Consider the following 16,477-nt stretch of genomic DNA (forward strand, 5'->3'; position numbering starts at 1 on the left):
TATTTCTTAAAAGTTCCAAACAATAAAAGATATACGTAAGTATATACAGAATTCTAAAATCCGTAATCTCAATCAATTTATTACAGTCATATAGTTTTAACAAGAAAATAAATTACCGTTCTAAATGTAAAACAATCATCAAACTAACCATTTTATGTGTGTCGTTTCTAAAATAAACATTAAAGCAGAAAAGCGGAGAGTCATTATTATTTAGCAAATAGAACTAGCACGCTTTGTATCATTAGGCGTGCATAAATCCGAAGTATGTGAGAGCTGTCTTACTACAAACTCCGCTTTCCGAGTCATCGTGTGTTGTGAGATATGGATGAGTTGCATCAATAAAATGATAGAGGACACCAAGTGAATAATTTTTATTATCCAAAAGACTAGCTCGTATTAAATAATTTATTCATTCAATTCTACTGTTGATTTTATACACGTCATTAAAAATATTATTAATCGCATTAACGCTATTTTTATGTATACGTTATCTTTAATCAGCTTTATAATTATAATAATAAATATAAAAAAAAACAACACTAGTTCACGTTTTAAGCCAAATATCTTACGAGTGAACATAACGGAAAATACTTGTTCAGTTGAGTGTAAAGTGTATTGGCAGACTTCGCATATTTCACGTTTTCAAAACACAAAGATTCTGTTAAGAGATTTTCCTTGATTTCATTGGATAAACCAATATAAAATACGTAACATTGCTATGTCGACGGGATACCACTGTACGAGTGAAGTCGCCGCCGTCCACCTGACTGATGGCTTTCTAAATAACTACTTGACATCGCCATAGCGACAAAAAGCTCAGAGAAAACACCCGATCACTAGAAACGTGGATCGTTAACAACACACATTCTCCTTTGGAAAACTCTCCATACTGTACCAAGAAACGCTTGTTTACTTGCAAACCTTTCGAAACAGAAACCTTAACAAGATAAAATCCTGTAGCGTACGCGTCATATTTGGATTAATTCCTTGTCTAAGATTTTGAATATAATTATATTGTAATGATACTACTGTGAATGTAACATAACACGTAATAGGTACTTATAATTTGATTATATACTGTAATGTGTTATTATTTTTAGATTGCTAACAAATAGTATAGTGCTAATAAATACTATTTCTTAATGGAGCTTTTATAAAATTTAATGTTCATTTCAAAACAAAAATTGCAGAGAATATCCTTTTGTTTTTTATAACAGCGATCACTTGTATTGTTCCAGCGCTAGTAACGTGTTATTTTTTCATGTATTATAGTGTCATAAGTTGATTGATAAGCGTAAGTTAAATGGCATGTGACTAACACCGAACGTGATGGTTTCACTGCAAATTAAATTCAAATGTTCTTCAAAATGGAAGTTGACAAGCGCATGCCCAGAAGTTAAATATGGAAGAGCTGGAGGACGGCCAACGACGCGGAAAACACTAAGATTTTTTAATAAACATATATGCGCGTAAAAAGTAACCTTTTTATTTTTTAAGAACTATAGTAGTACTGTTTCTCATAAAAAATAATAATCAAGTTTTGATATTGACAATAATCTGATACTGTGACTTAACATAAAAACAAAATATACGGCTTTGTAATAAAATAATTATACTGGATTTAGTAAATAATAAATGATTCGACAAGTCTTCTCCAAAATAATATAATTTTTGTTTACTTGATTACTACTGCGAATGAAGCCAAAACGAAATATGGTCTACTAAAATTTATGCATCAGCTTTTAAAAAGAATCGTCATTGACTTTGCCGTAAGCGTAAAATAATTATAGCTGAACACAAGTTACTTCAAATAAATTTATTGCTGTTTGTGGACTCACCTTCATATTGCCGAGCCTTTTTGTTCTATCTTGGACTAAAAGCTTCTTTATAAGATCCTTGGCAATGGAGTCGAGGTGTCGGGGCCAATCAACTCTCCCGTTAAGGATTTTCTCATATATTCCAAACGGGTTATCGTCGTAAAAAGGTGGATATCCAACTAACATTTCATAAATAAGTACACCTGGAAAAATTAAGATAACAAAGCATTAAAATTAAGTATGACCCACAATGAGAATGTTTATTCTTTATGTTTTGTTGTACGTGTCATCTAATTTTTTTCGCAGATCATTTCGCCAATGCCGTGTTTTGTCACTGGACAATTATCCTAATAGCATTGTATCGGAGTGTAAATGTTGCAGCAGGTGTGATGTGTTATATCTAGCCCAATGGCAGGGGCACAACAAGTAATAATCGCGTCACACAAGCCCTCCGCCGATAAATTATATCTAAGCGCATTTATAAATTTGGCACGCTCTAGTGAATGTGTGCGATGGACAAGATCATAAATCACCGGAACATTTAATAATTGTAGTGTAAACATAACATTTGAATGTCTCCACGTTCCCAGCCCGCGCGCCGAGTGATACTGCGCTGTGCGATGTATTAATCCGTTCGCAAACAATTATAATGAATGCGTTCGTATAAGCTTTAACTATATTTACACTGGACAAGCTTACTGCCTATTGTTTACACTCTCCAATTGGTAATTTCCGAGATTTTGTGAGCTGTTTAAAAAAATATAAAAAGCACAGAAAATAGTAGAACATGTTATTTTCAAAGTAATGCCAACTAGAATGAAAAGAAGTTTTAATAATATAGTTTTCTCATTGCCAAAAATCACAGCATCAATCCAAACAATGTACCAGTTGGTATATTGAAAACCAGAAAAAACAAACGCCTCTAGAATAAAAAGCAATAAAAGCTATTTCAACCTTCGATTGTAAAACAAAAATCGCCTGACTTGACCCATGCGTGTTTCTAAATAAATCGACAATGAAAACTTCAAATAAAAATCAACGTACATTGCTCCTAAAATATAGTCGTAAAAGCTCTTTCAAAGTGAAACGTAAACAAAATATGTTTTCCTTAAAGAATAATCTACCGATATTAATGTTCTTTACGTACAGTATAATGCCACGTAGATTACAATGTCTTCTATAGAATCGTAACAAGAATATGTTAATTACGCAAAAAGGAAAATTTTTCGTCATTTTGCGTCCTATTTTTCTTAAAAATTACTTGTCAAATCATCTAACATTGTTATTTTTTGGCAACCATACACAATGATGCCAAATAGGTCGAAACTTTTTAGGTGTAAAAGACGATGTTCTTTTTTCCAGGAACTCAATATGTCCAACGCCAGTTGAAAATACCAAACGACGTCATGGTATAAATGTATATCATGATATTTATATAAATATAAAGAGTTTCCGTTTACTTTCGCTATGAATTAATTATTTCACAGACTATCCAACCACCAGTGGGATAGTTTAAACGCTTGTAAAACATTATTACTACAACTATTAAGAAGATACGGTCAAAAACTTTTGCATATAAATGTAACGAGTCTCGTTATAATCATAAAATTTTATATTGACAACACCATTTACACTAGATAGAAACGTATTTATGAAACTAACGATTTGATGCTTAGCATTTCATTTTATATGAAAACTTATTTGCTCCTGGCTCTAATATAAACGTTTACTCGATGGTTAGTAAAGTTTCTCTTAAGTATAAGTGAACAATGATAAAATATTTTTTTGCGAACACATGGATGACTTAAGAAATAATAATTTGTAAAAATTAATAACATACGCACCTAAAGCCCACCAATCCACAGCTTTATTGTGGCCTTTGCTTTGTATAATTTCAGGTGCCAAGTACTCCGGTGTTCCGCACAAAGTCCACGTCCTATCTGTTAATTTCTTTGCGAATCCAAAGTCAGTGATTTTCAAATGCCCATCTTTCGCTAACAACAAATTCTCCGGTTTAAGATCTCGGTATACGATGTTTCTTGCGTGAAGGTACTCGAGCGCTGAAACTATTTCTGCAGCGTAGAAATTTCCTGTGAATAATTTTATTTTTATGTTAGAAACATCGTGTATAATATCTGTAAAATAAAATTCAAAACATATTCGGAATTTTTAAACAATTTTAACCAAAAAATATCATACTTATATTCAGCATTAATTCGTAATAATTTTAAATAAAAATTCAGAGTATAACCATTCTAGTTTGTAAAACTTTGACGGGCGTTTGTAGGGAATTTTTGTTTAGTTAGGGAATTTTGAAGATCAAGCTCAAAAAATCAAGCAAATGTACACATGATAATAAAATGAAGTTTTCTGAAGAATTAACTCGAGCGCTATTATGATACATTTAAATATGTTTGAAGGATGTAATTTTTGGGAAAATACTATGTCTAAGATTGCTCGTCCTGTGGCTAAAGATGATGGTGATATAATACAAGAACAACATAAAAAAACTCCAGAGAACTCTTGTAGAATTTGCAATGGTATATATTAACAATTTGTACGATGATTAATTGAAACCCACGTATATTTTGTCTTTGTTCTCAAGGGTATCATTCCTTATCCGAAATAAGTATATTCATAGTGGTCTGCATGGTCACATAACATGAGGCATTCTATTTACTACTTGTAAGTTACTTAACGAAAATTATCTAACATTTATAGTATTGTTACTTTCACAGTTCTTTTTCAAATCGTCAAGATACGTTTAAGATGTCCTCTCTATTTAACTAGATATGAACATGGAATATTAGCGAAATAAACGTCACATTTTTTTTCAACTATTCCTTATATTTGTCTTAAAGATAATGTCTAAAACAATCATTATATATTCATGCAATTTAATCAGACACATCGAAAAATTTATTCTAAAAATATTTGTGTAACAACTCTTTATTCTAATAAGCAAACACGGATAAGTTCAAACCACATAATATTAATAAAAACTCGCAACCAATTGGTAAAAATCAAGACGTCGTATTTATTTTTGTGTTCATAAATTCAAAGTCAACTGCCAGCGTTGGAGAGCTCGAACGTCATTTTACATCTTATTATTAGTAGCGTTTGTCTGTGCCGATACTACGAGAAAGCTCCGACGGAGCTCTTACATAATTAGATTCACCAAAATCTATTGAATTACCAGCGCCGAGGGCAATCAACGTTCGCTGGGACATGCATTATGATTCAAATGTAATTTTCCATTTCATTTTCGCGAATATGTGTATATTGAAAAGAATTATTTATTATTACTAATATTATTGTAATATACACTGTAATTTATAATAAATGTAAAAGTTTCGACGGGGTGAATCTCATTTGTCGGCAGAAAGCTTTGAAACTATATTAAATTTCTCTATCACCCTCTGCAACATTAATGTAATTTTTTTTATATTGGATGCGACAAGCCAATAACATCTAACTTCTGGCGGTCATGTCTACAGAGTCAGATAGTAAACAATAATTAATTTTAATATATAACAATCCCAATCATTTTTTTAAGAAATAGGTTATTTATTTTATATAAAATTATTGATTATTCGATTAAGTTTATCTTACATATAATTAGCAGCAAATGAACTATACATCCCACGTAAGCTTTAACATCTGTAATCAATCAATATTAATTAAATAAAAGATATTGATTGTAAATCAAAAAATAAATAGTGTGTAATTATTTATTGAAGTTGTTAAAATAATTACACACTAATATTTAAAAACCGTTAGTTGTTTATAAACCGTTATTTAAACTAAAAGAAGCATAGACTAATAACATTCCAACATTAAAACTATGCCATATTTTATATACTAAAACACTTTAAAGGTTTACAAATGTAGTTGCCATCAATGATTCAGAGCGTTGTAGGCGTTATAACCTCGTCGACTATGGAACGGTCGCATGACATCATTTTTTTTCAACGATGTCTAGGACTACACTAGTATGACTAAATATATTTGTTTACGTGTGTAAAATTAAGATAAAACGCTGATCATTAAATACCAAAAAAATGAAAAATAAAATATTACTGTTCATTAATAACATAAATAGAATATAAAATTCGAATAAAGAAAAGTACATGATGATCATTTCTGATATACAGTGACTTATAGCACTCTACAAACAAATTGAATTTACTCATCAACAAATTTATTATTAAAATATTATTTTTTATCAGAAATTGTCTTAAATTGTGTAAGCATATTATTAATGAATAACCGACTCGGATAACTGATTTTCTGGTTATATATATGTTTATACATACAAATAATTACTTCATAATATTATCCCAGATTTGTAAACGATACATCATTATGGATATATTATATTTTCGTCGTTTAACCATTAAATATACTTATTTCTAGATAAATGGTAGATAGTCATATTCGTATTTTAAGTCTACCATCTTTAAAAATATAACTATTTGATTTAATAATTCACAGGTGATCATCCTAATCTGTTTCACCTATCTACATTTTTCTTAAAATTCTGTGAATGTTCATATGACATTATAAAGAAATGTTTGTTAATGATTTTTAGAAAAGGGAGAACCACTCCTATAATTACATACATCCACAAATGTCAGTAAATAATCTTTTCACGCTGAAATCTAATCTAATGTATTCAAAGGTAACATATAATTTTTTACAATCGGACACGTCTATAAATATCTATCATATCCATAATCCATCATAAATTTTAGATGTTTAAGAAGAGAAAAATATATTTGTATCTTTTAACTGATAAGTTAAAGTATTAAAGTTGACACTTATCATTTGTTAGTGTTATCGGCCATCTTAGATTAATGTTTTTTAATGACACCAGAACACACATCCAGCGTATGCCTTTTTGCGCCTAAGCATTTGAAGGTCCTTAGTGTTGCATTACAAACACGTCAACAATGAGATTTATACACAATAATCATTTGCCGAAAAAAAAAGAAAAAATACCCATCTAATTTACAGACATGCCTCGTTTTCACGTTAACGGTAACACTAAGAACACTTCAATGAAATCTAGTATTGTATTTTAAGCCCTTCAATTTTTTTCTTCATAAATTTATTTTACTTCATCAGTAGTAATTGAAATAACTTTTATTTTTACTCCTTTTTAATCGACACATTCGCACAAAAAAGGAATATTTTTTATTAGTTATCTTTGATATAGGCTGTGTCTGACTACAATACAAAATCAAATCATATTAAATAGCTGCTTACTCGACTCGGCACGTATCATTATAACTTTAGCAATGAGCGTTACTTCAATAGCGCAAATTAAAATTGATTTTTGTATTGTTAAAATAACCGTCCGATAAAAGTAACCGTCGACTGTTTTTAATTAAGCCTCGTATAAGTCTAATTAACGAAAAAGTGCTACTATTGGAAGCATTTAAAAATTTTGAATTTATTAGTGCTATTATAACAGCGTTTGTCGGAAGTCGTAACCCACTTGAAAATAATTCCAATACGTACACGATACTCAATGTGCGTATGTTACGTATAGTTTCGCCGGGAAATATAACTCGTAGAAATCGGAATAACGTAAAGACTTATTAAAACGATGTATAAAGCGATTTAAGTACACTATTACATAATATGCAAAATATAAACAGCGCGTATAGTAAAGTACATGGATAATTAAGTTTGGTTAAATAACTTTTTGTATTACTTTTTTTACTTAATTGGCGATTTTTTTTTCGACGACACGTTTATTATAAACATGGATGTTATTAAACAAGTATTCAATCTCGCAAATACGTTATAAATCAATATAAATAAAAGCAACAGATCCGTTAACGTGAGTTATTAAGGTACATTATATTACAGAAAGTACATTATACATATTAAGTACATTCATTACAATAAGATGTGATTTAACTTGTTTACACGTTAATAACAAACGAGAAATAATGTGGACAGTATCTTATTTTTAAAACGTGTAAAAATACTAATTAACTAGTATGATTTTTTGTGACATGAATTTCAATCACGGTAATAACAAATGGGAATAGAGTCCTGTGGGTAACGAGCTTAAAATGAAGTAGTTCATAGAACGCGAAATAGGCGTCGCGTTGTCTGACGCAAATGTCGCCGAGGTTGAAAAGTTATTCTTTTTGATATTTTTTAATAATTAATTGCCACGCTTGGCAGGCGGATTGGCGATCGCTGTGTGTATTATGGTAAGCAGAGGACCGAATGGAGGAGGAGAAAACTTGATTAATTATAACATTAAATTAATGCACAAAGTGTGAATTATGTATAAGACTGTATCCCGTGAATTGAACTCGCAATGTACGATCGCAAGGCTCAGTTCTCTACCGCCGGGCTACCACTGCTCAATAGTGTATACATGAGCATAAAATTATCAATACGAGAGGCACCTGTCCATAGACCGCGTCATTGACGATCTATTTCAGTTCACTCTATGTCCTTTCTCCAGATATATCATATCAAGTACAATTACTTGCAAGTTCATTCTTATCAAGGCTACTAAATTGGATAATTTGTTAACCATTTATAACATTCAAAAGAAAACAAAATAAAATCTTTAACTATATATAGTAAAAGGCGTCAAAATTAAAAGCAAAAACATAAAGTTTAAATAATAAAAGGTTTAAAAAATAGTAACAAAATCATTAATGGTAATTCATTAAATCTTATTATTAATAGAATATAGTCAATTTTATTATTGAGGAAAAATTGTTTTATGACCGTTTTAAAATTTTCTAACAATTATCCGTGATCAAAACAACACTCCGAGCCAAATGCATGTAACCTGATGTTACCAGAATAAAGTTTTCGCTGGACAAATCGCACTGAACTTGGCACGGGCTAAGAACTACGATATCGTGAAATAAATCACCGCGCGCAAAGAAATTGGACACGGGCTTGATTTATGTATTTGTAATGTATAAAAATATCTCGATATACACGATCGGAAGATTTATTCATAGGGGAAAACTCTAATATAAATTGAACAGTTAACAAAATTACGACTTCTGAATATTAGTGCCATAGGAAAGTTCAAGTGTTCTCTAAAATAAACCTTAAGATACACTATCTATATACTGTCAAACAAACTTCGATAGTATATATATCATTACGATATAATGTACAGAATAGTACAACATACAAAACCTTGCTGCATTCCAGTTATTCCATGCCATGAACTCATTAGTAAATTAGTAAAGCGTTCCGGTATTACTCAAAATAAAGGAAAAGCGTGGTAAAATTAAGAGAAAAAACTATTCTTGTGCCATTCCATCTGTTTGGTATCGGGCTTTTTGCTGCTAGAAGGCTTTTGCAGCTTCGTCGGACACAGGACTCGCGGAACTAATCCGCGAGTTAATAAATTATATAAATCTATGTGAAGTGCATTTAAATGACGACCTAAGTGTTGTGTTATAGAAGGTCAAGCGATATCTACTTATTAGTCAGAAGCAAACCCATATATTTTCTCTAACGACCTTCATATTTATGTACATCTGTACCGTATTGGTATAAGACCGCTCTCGGCAGCGAAACGGGTCATTCTCAAGCTGGTTCAATGGCCTATGTTTAGCAGCAAACGTCCTACAGCTGATATGATGATAATAAGTTATTTATATTAAATTTTCCTTTTAATTGTCCATTACAATTGTTTAAAAATATTTCGTTCATTCAAATAAAAAAAAGTGTATGTGTGTTAAATAGCAATCTTAAGGTTTAATAGTTACCGATGCTGTTACTGAAGCGCCCAGCATTTCTTAGGTAAGAAAACAGTTCGCCACCGCAGACGTACTCGAACAGCATGTAGATACACGAGTCGTCGTGAGTCCACCATCTCCTGCAATACGTTGATAGTTGGGCAAATTTTCTCCATTTAACTTACCTACCCGTCTTATGTTCTGTTCTTCCTTTTGTCATACTTGTTATTGTATATTATAGGTAACAAGTACAATATTGTTATGATGTGAGATTGCCAAAGTACAACTGTCAATATACTTATAAACAAGTGTACTGTACGAACCCTATCAGTGACGGTTGACAGTCAGATGTCAACGACACGCGGCTGTTGTTTCGGACAATGTGTAACGTTCTTCCCACAAATAGTGATACACAAGTCGTTGCAATCTTAAGCAAAAAGTACCTAAATGTTTTACCCTGAGTTATGCTTTGGTACCGTAAAGCCATTAGGCATGTTAAAAAAGGAACTGCATTTAACACATGAGTGCTTTTTAAGATATGAATAATGTACACAAAAGGATGAAGTAGCAAAGGGTAAAATGTATTGCAAGTCAACATATTTTAAACTTGTTGTTCTTATTTGTGTGGTACACTGTTTAACTACGTTTTTTATCTTGGTTACTAATAGTCTTAAATATGCCAAGCAGCAATAAATATTGAATAAGTGATCGATATCATATTTTAAAACAACTATTTAAAGAGAATTAAATATATAACAGAGAATAAACAGTGCAAAGAATGGTTTCCTGTGAAAGAGTAACATGTAAATTAGTTGCCACTAAATCAATGTTAAAAACTTATAATAATTATAGGTAACAAATATGAAACTGTTATGATTTGACATCGCTACACTACAACTGTCAATATACTAATAAATAAGTGTCACTGTGCAATCCCTATCAGTGACGGTTGCCAGACTGCTGTCAACGACACGCGACAGTGATGCTTCGGACAGTCTTTGACATTCCGCCCACAAATAGTGCGAACGCCATTAGTTTATTTCAAAACAAATAATATTACCAAAACATGTAAAGAATGGGAAAACCGAAATACCAAATATTTACGACATTGATCACATTAAATTTTAATCATTTTATTCAGCAAAATCGAAATCAGTATTTATATTTGTTTGTAGAAATTTACTGAACTAGATTTACTGAACAATTAATTCAGAAAATGTCCAAATCAAGCACTAGTTATTTTCTTCTATTAGTATTGGTTTCGTAGCAATATTTCAAGAGCTGTCTTCCGCGCCCTACACAGAAAGGTAAGGCTTTGATTGATCTGTTTACATAGACCTCATAGAAATATGACATATACTCCCTAAAAAGTAACGTAATAAAATTAAATATTTTAACTTACAAATTAACTACAAAGGGATGATTTATTTCAGCAAGTATATTTTTCTCGTTCATGACGTGATCAATTTGTTTTAGACGAATCACATCAGCCATGGAAAGAATCTTCATTGCTAAATATTCGTCCGCAGCCTTGTCCCGGCACAGACAAACTCGACCAAAAGTACCGGTCCCTGAAACGAAAATATATCAACCATTTTAAAAATATATTTACTTATGCAAGATTAAATAGTTATCTGGATACACGTTTCCATGTTAAACCTCTTGACCTAAACCCAATTAACATGTTTGTATTTCTAGCTACACTTGTTAATCCGAGGTGGCCCGTGACGCGTTTCATTTCGTAACATCAGTTTATTTTGACCACGTCTTACGCAAAGCAGGTGGCCGAAACGTTCTTATTTGGAGCGCTGTTCCTGAAAGCGTTCTTTTGAAACGTCATTTCTCATTAGCATGATCACTCTATTTATTACAAAAAAAAAAAACATGTTACTTTACACAAAATCATAAAATTCTGCAACATTTAGAGTATAGTAATTAAAAAATTCAGGACATCTGTAGCCAAAAAAATGATACTAACTACAAAAACACGTCGCACGTCGTAACGTCATTTGTTACAAGTTCAACTACTATCAACAACTTATGATTAATTTGGTAATCATCAACATTATTCATCAATTCCGCTGTCGGGCGTCTACTGCTAGACAAGGGCAGCCTGTTTCTACACACTCCTGACGTCGTTCACAAGGTGGACGTACTACGCTGCGTTTACCGGTCTAAGATCACCACTCCAGAACCAGCGGACGTCTGTTCTTGCCAACTTGGCCAACTCACCGAGCTTTATAAGTTACTTTCGTTCGTCTACGGTTCTCCTCATTCCTGATTGAATCTCAAAGAGAAATCTCGTGTACAGTACTCTCCATGGCTCGTTGAGTGACAGTGAGCTTGCCAATGAGGCCTGGAGTGTAACACCACGTTTCAGTGCCGTAATGGGAATAATAAACAGTCGTTGTTATTTAATTATATAACAATAAAAGTAAAATGGATTTTTGTATACCTGTATAATAATAATATGTAATATATATCACTAACGCTAACCTCTTTTAATGCTAACGAAAGGTCTTAGTAAAGAAATGACGCCTTTGAACCAGTTTTCTTTGAGATGAAAATAACTATTCTAGAAAAGTGGTAAATTTATATATTTAATTTACAATCTAATTACTATTGTGCACGCGTAGGTGTTCGTTCAATGACCGATCACCGCTCTGTTCTATATTGCATATATATATGTACACATTTCGCCCACAAGAAAAACTTAGTAAAATCTTGTTATAAGCCTATAGTACTTCTTTTATTTACTTAAGAAATAAGGGTCAATTAGTAAAATCTTATAAATGATGTGAAAGGTAGAAAATATTTCTATTAGAAATGCGGCTACTGACGTTACGTCAAAGTAAAGAAAGTTAATATTCACTTGTTACCTGTACATATAATAATTCATAAAAATAATTAATTTTATAATATGCTAAATTTATTAATAAAGAAACGTAATGGCTTTGCGATATAATAGAGAAAGACATTGGCTAAGTTCAATTATTTATTTTATTAAATAAACTCGATTGTTTCTTAAAATGCCATAACCTTAATAAATATTGAACAAAAATAACAATTTCTTTGTGCTCATTAATAGCAATAAATCGGTCTTAATACATTTGATATTTCATATAAAATGTAACCAAAACCAAGTAGCGTCGGTCACCAGTCCGATCACTTTCACCGTTGTAAACATAACGCACTCCCGACTGGTTTGCGCCGTCGTTTACGTCACACCGGTACTTCGATTACGCATAAGCGAAGAAACTATTTCACTTTAATATTTATGCTACAGGAATAAACAATTTAATTTTAAATCCTTCTCGTTTTTATATTTTTTGCGACAGCTGACAATACTTAATCTTTTTTTTTACGCATTCTATTTATATAGATTTACTACTAGTAGAAAAATAACTACAAATATTCCTTCATTATCGAAGCAACGACTGTTACCATACTGCTACCAAAAATAGGCTCTACTACCGACTATAAAATCGAGGTACAGATGTTTTAATTTACTCGTGGGATTCTTGGAGATAAAAACAATTCTTCCATTTTTCTCTCAATAAGAAAATTCTTTTTACGTGCGAGTTTTCGCCTTGCTTAGTTTTCATTTCAGGATGCAGTTTTATTTATACAAAATAATTATTCTATTAAATTATTTTAAATAAATCACTTTTTCTAATATTTTTCATTGTGAAATATTCTATTATTTTAAATATCATACCACTTAAGAGTTAAATATTTGAATATTAGATCACCTAATTAATAAAAATAAGCTGCAGTTTAGCTCCATTATATTTTATTTCATCGTGTAACAAATTATGAAGGAAGAGTCAGTTTATGAGTATAATAAACTCAAATATTAAAAAGTATGTAATGTAATAACCGCTCGCGAGATAAATTTTAATTTAACATTTCATTTAACGCTGCATGCGCAACTATAGCCTTGCTCTACATTAATACTAAGCTTTATTGAAATGTTACTCTTAGTTACGTATACTATTAGTGCAATACTTAAGTGGCAACGGTCAACCCGTATACGACCAAAATAGCATTCTTATAAACATTAACCGAGAGGTCACGATCATGGCCAATAGTGTCTATCATAAATAAAACAAAGTTAATAGGACAATTACTTCAATGATATCACACTTGATTGTATGATTTCACAATGGATGCACGCGACCAAATAGAACTTTCGTACATATAGGACGTGTCTTGGTTTTATCAATAATATGATTTATCTCATATATTAAATAAAGTTTTAAATACATTTACACTTGATAATAAGTAATCAAACATAAAAAACATTTCAACAAAAAGTAAATCGGATCATCTCGCTATTAGTAACGTGTATGTTTTTCTTCTAGGTATCACTAAAATCTAACTATACTGAAAACTACAAGCGACTACAACTACAAGTGACACAGATGTATTAAAAATGCACTCAGTGTTAATTACATATGGCACTTTTAATGTTAATCTTATTACTAAAGGTAACATTATTTTTTACTTGTCGTAACTCGTAACTTTTATAATGTGCGTGTGTATTATAGACATAAATGCTAGATAATAGTAAGGATATATAACAATTGTTAATAGATTGTAAGTGTTGATGTTGTTAAAGTACCTTTAAAAAATGTTAAATAATAACACAATTTTTTACAATAATACTATTTGTTTCGTATAAGTTATCAAAATATATTTTACACATAAAAAAGTCTTAATTACTCTATGAACTTTTGACGCGAACGCATAGTTCGTCTAGTCCTATTAATTAAAAATAAAAATACTTTATAAATTTAATACAAGAATTATCTTAAAATGCATTAAATAAGTTATTAATATATTTTAAGACATAATTGCCCCGTGCGTTCTTTAAGGTTATATTTCACAGTAGATTGTCATAAACGTTTGTAAAAATTTTGCAAATCCTAAAAATGTTTTGCTTGAGTAAAACCAGAACATTGTTATTCCAGTACTAAATCATTTTATACAACAACTTCGCTAAGCATGCTTTTTAAATAGATTCGAGGTGGGTTTCTACGTCAAACTTTTCATTTCAATTTGTTTAAACTAAAATTATTTACGTAATACCTACTTTTACCGCTATATTTACGTTCACGCCTTCAACGTAACTAAATTCCTTAAAGTAATTCGAAAGGAGTTTAATTCAAGGTAAAGTCATGCTTTACTAGGTTCAATCCATAGGCAACATCAAACGAAAACACCGTCCAATTTTGATTCATTGTGTAACTACTTAATTTTAATTATGTTACTAACGAAAGTCAATTGTGTTTAAAAAGTAAACAAGCGAAATAGTTCTATTGACTTCTTGAAGTATCATATTTTTTTCATTCTTGAAATACCACTAATGTCTAACGTTAGCTTTAGATTTTACTGATTAAAACATAATCTAATTTTTTTTTGTGTAAAAAATTAGAATCGAAATCATATAATATTATTCAAACAATAATAAAACATAGCGCTGTAATATACAAAATATCTTCAATCTTATAATGATGTCGACAAAAAACAGTATGCACATCGATGATTGTGTATATACAAAATAATTGAACATATTGTTATGACAAAAGAGCGTGTTATTGTTTATAAACATCGCGCGTGTTGTTGTGTCCATTTGTTTATTACACAAATAGTATAAATTTCTGAACAATGCGTATGTCATGAATGTGTTAATTTACTTATATATAAGAAAATTTTAACGACAAGAATGGTAATGAAGAGTGCTAAAAAAAATCGACGAAATGGTCTACGATACATGCTTCGACCTAATTTTTTTTGTTTCTTCCCAAGAAATCGCAGCACCTATATAAAGTTTAACTTCGACAACCTAGAAGGAAACACAGCGTGAAGAGAATACCAGTTTGGATCTATAATATAACTCGAAATATCAGGTGGAATCGGATGGAGGCCTATTGCAAATCGGTCGAAGAAGGCCGAAAACTAAAATAAGAAGTCATAGAATTTTTAAATGTACACTAAAACGTACAAATGTGTAAGTTGATTGCTTAAATATAATATCATTCGTTTTATAAAACAAATTGAATAAAAATTTAAAAACTTGTAGCTAAACATTACAAGAAGATGTTAGGGTATAATCTTAACATAATATTTTAAATAAAAAAATTCTTTTCTTTAACTTAAAAATCTTTGCAACAGTCCATTTTTAAAAATAGGCTGGAATCAAATGACCTCAATTATGAGCGTGACAAACTACAGATAAAATCTGAATCAGCTATCATTATCGTAAAAAAGTGATACAAATCTATAATTGATTTCTATTTTATATACTCATATTTTCATGCATTTTTATTCATTAAGTGCCGTGACCTGTTTATTAGTAATATATTAATTAAGTTATAAAAACAACAAAACAATTAAAATAATTTAAGCTTAGGTAATATTTCCCTTTTTCTACATTTTTGATATGGTTAGTAATAAAATATGCCATTTTACTTATAAGCATATTTAACATCTTCAAGAATAATTATCATTTAAATCTCCTTAACATGCTTATTAGAATTCAATAAGTGGTTTACCAAGGACGTGCTTTGATTATTAGGAACTGTGAGAAGTACTCTTACTGAATGTAAATTCCTTTGTTAGAGTAATTAAAATCGATTTTCTACACAATGAATGAATAATCATTAATATCGGTTCAAACATTATTTTGAACTATTTACATATAAAACATAAATAGCAAATTACCCATTTACACAAATAAAAATTAAATCTTTTTAAAAAGTAGTTTAGTGGACTAAAGAAAACTAACAGTGGAGAATAAATTTCTGTCCGATGTAGAACACAATTAATGTTGAAAACACGATATTTGAGCTGAATATTTAATACGGTGTATGTATAATTTTAGTGTTAATAATATTTATTTTAATACGTTTAATATTCGCC

General features: G+C 30.6%; 1 protein-coding gene across 2 annotated transcripts in view; it reads right to left on the minus strand.

The window, feature by feature from the left end:
- Positions 1-16,477, minus strand: part of Pka-C3 (Protein kinase, cAMP-dependent, catalytic subunit 3) — a 32,760-nt gene that overhangs the window by 4,354 nt on the left and 11,929 nt on the right. For both annotated transcript variants that reach the window (XM_068765421.1, XM_068765420.1), the window contains exons 2-5: positions 10,956-11,124; positions 9,584-9,693; positions 3,662-3,907; positions 1,839-2,020 (exon numbers count right to left, since the gene is read on the minus strand). In XM_068765421.1, coding sequence (XP_068621522.1) covers positions 1,839-2,020; positions 3,662-3,907; positions 9,584-9,693; positions 10,956-11,062 — 645 coding nt within the window. In that variant the 5' untranslated portion in view covers positions 11,063-11,124. The remainder of the gene's footprint in view (positions 1-1,838; positions 2,021-3,661; positions 3,908-9,583; positions 9,694-10,955; positions 11,125-16,477) is intronic.

This window comes from Battus philenor, unplaced genomic scaffold, assembly GCF_028537555.1.
Source record: "Battus philenor isolate CCGP_79_NKW_IND1 unplaced genomic scaffold, ilBatPhil1.0.hap1 SCAF_2, whole genome shotgun sequence".
NCBI classification, from domain to species: domain Eukaryota; kingdom Metazoa; phylum Arthropoda; class Insecta; order Lepidoptera; family Papilionidae; genus Battus; species Battus philenor.